General features: G+C 54.6%; 1 protein-coding gene across 1 annotated transcript in view; it reads left to right on the forward strand.

Moving 5' to 3' along the window:
- The first annotated feature begins 108 nt into the window (after positions 1-108).
- The window catches only part of NGLY1 (N-glycanase 1), a 23676-nt gene continuing 21570 nt past the window's right edge, over positions 109-2214 (forward strand). The window contains exon 1 of the mRNA XM_010007623.1: positions 109-217. Coding sequence (XP_010005925.1) covers positions 109-217 — 109 coding nt within the window. The remainder of the gene's footprint in view (positions 218-2214) is intronic.

Below are 2214 nucleotides of genomic sequence, written 5' to 3' on the forward strand. Positions count from 1 at the left end.
CGCCGGACCCCCGCAAAACCCCCGCCGGCCACTCTACCCTGCTCCGCTGGGCCTCGCTCTTCCTCCCACGCCCCTTCCGACGGCGCGGGGCTTTGTAGCCGATTCCCGATGTCTGGATCGGTAAGGAGCGGTGCGGGCCGATCGGTAACTCGGCAGTCCCGGGGCGGGTCCCGGGGCGGCGGTCGGAGCTCGGAGCTGGGTTGGCGGGTGCGGGCAGGCAAGGAAGGGGCTGAGTAGCACTGGGAACTGGAAAAAGCAAAGGAAATCACTGAGCTCCGCAAAACACGCCTTTAAAACACGCAAAAGGAGATAAACCCCCAGAAAAAAAAAGCCCGAGCAAACGTGCGGTCTCAAAGGGAAACAACCCAGGAGCGCAGCGCAGACTGGGACCCACCTGTGTGGAGAACAGGGCTGTGCAAGGGAGCTGGGGGTCCTGGTGGGCAGCCAGCTCACAGCGAGTGAACAGCGTGCAGAGTGTTCTCACGATGAGAGCAGTCAGACATTGGAATAATCTCCCCAGGGAAGTGATGGATTCCCCAACACTGGGCACTTGTAAGATGGACAAGGTGCTGGGCCATCTCATTTAAGCCTTGTTCCTAGCGAGAAGGGTTGGACCAGATGATCGTAGAATCATAGAATGGTTTGGGTTGGAAGGAACCTTAAAGATCATCTAGATCCAACCCCCATCCATAGTCAGGGACACCTCCCACTAGATCAGATTGCTCAGAGTCCCATCAAACTTGTTCTTGAAGCCTTCTAGGGATGGGGCTTCCACAACTTCCCTGGGCAACCTCTTCCAGTGTCTCACCACCCTCATAGTGAAGAATTTCCTCCTAACGTTTGACCTAAATCTCCCCTTTTCAAGTTTTAAGTCATTAGCCCTTGTCCTCTTGCTACAAGCCTTAGTAAAAGAGTCCCTCCCCAGCTTCCCTGTAGCCTCTTCAGGTACTGGAAGGCCACTATGAAGCCTCTATGGAGCCTTCTCTTCTCCAGGCTGAACAACCCCAGCTCTCTTCTCTGGACTCACTCCAACAACTCCATGTCCTTCTTGTGTTGGGGGCTCCAGAGCTGGACACAGTACTCCATCTGAGGTCTCACTAGAGCAAAGTAGAGGGGGAGAATCACCTCCCTTCACCTTCTGGCCATGCTTCTTTTGATGCATGATGGTCCTTGAGATCCCTTTCAACCTGGCATTCTATGTTTCTATGAATAATGTACACGAGGGTAATGCTACGGTCATGAGGCAAACCTTGTCATTTCCCATCGTTTTCCTTGATGCAATATTCATAAAGCAACACACTTCAGCATTGAGCGGTTAGGAACTGTCAAAACTTAGGCAGTAAATGGTACATAGCCATGTAACTCACAGCCATCAGATGCAGGTGCAGGAGCAGCTCTTCAGGGCCTTGCAGCCTCTTCCAGGCCTGTTTTATGTTTCACCTTAGCTAATTCCTGGCCACAGTTTTCCTGCCTGCACTGTGTTCCTTTGTTCTAATCCCGGTCACCATCTGATCCCCATTCTGCTATCTGCACACCTCAGGTGCCCATTCTTACTCTCTCCCAACTTGGCTGCCACATTCCTGTGTCAAGCGTCCTCCTCAACGCCGGAGCTTAAACGCTGACAGAGAACACAGAGGTAAGAGCTGATCACTGACTTCACAGGAGGGCCTTCAAACTACATGTACCCATACGCCAACAGCACCAGTACAGAACAGGACACTGTTTGTTGTTGCTGCTTCCGGATGCAGAAACCACAGTGCATGACCTGAACGGAAACCGAGCTGCTCGCCACGTCTGGCGTGACAGGTAGGAACAGCTCGGTTTTCACGTGAGAAGGACAGTGGGAAGACACAAGGAGATGAAATGAAGCAGTGTCAGGGCAAGTTCAAACTGGACGTGAAGAAAAGGCTCTTCACTGGGAGGGCAGCTGGTCCCTGGAACGGGCTCCCCAGGGAAGCAGTCACGGCACCTGTCAGAGCCCAGGGAGCACCTGAACGATGCTCTTGGTCACACAGCTTAGTTTTAGGTAGTGGGGAGGAGGAGCGCAGCAGGGACTTGGGCTCCATGACCCCCACGCCTCCCTTCCCACTCGAGACGTTCTGTGGCTCCATGAGCAACAAGGCTCCCGGCCTCTGGGCCTTTAAGCCTCCCCCCTTCCTTCCCCTTCCCTTCCCGGGCGCGGCGCTGAGGCGGGTCGCCCTGCGCATGCGCGGC

This window comes from Chaetura pelagica, unplaced genomic scaffold (genome assembly GCF_000747805.2).
Source record: "Chaetura pelagica isolate M959 unplaced genomic scaffold, ChaPel_1.0 scaffold10, whole genome shotgun sequence".
Classification (NCBI taxonomy): Eukaryota; Metazoa; Chordata; class Aves; order Apodiformes; family Apodidae; genus Chaetura; species Chaetura pelagica.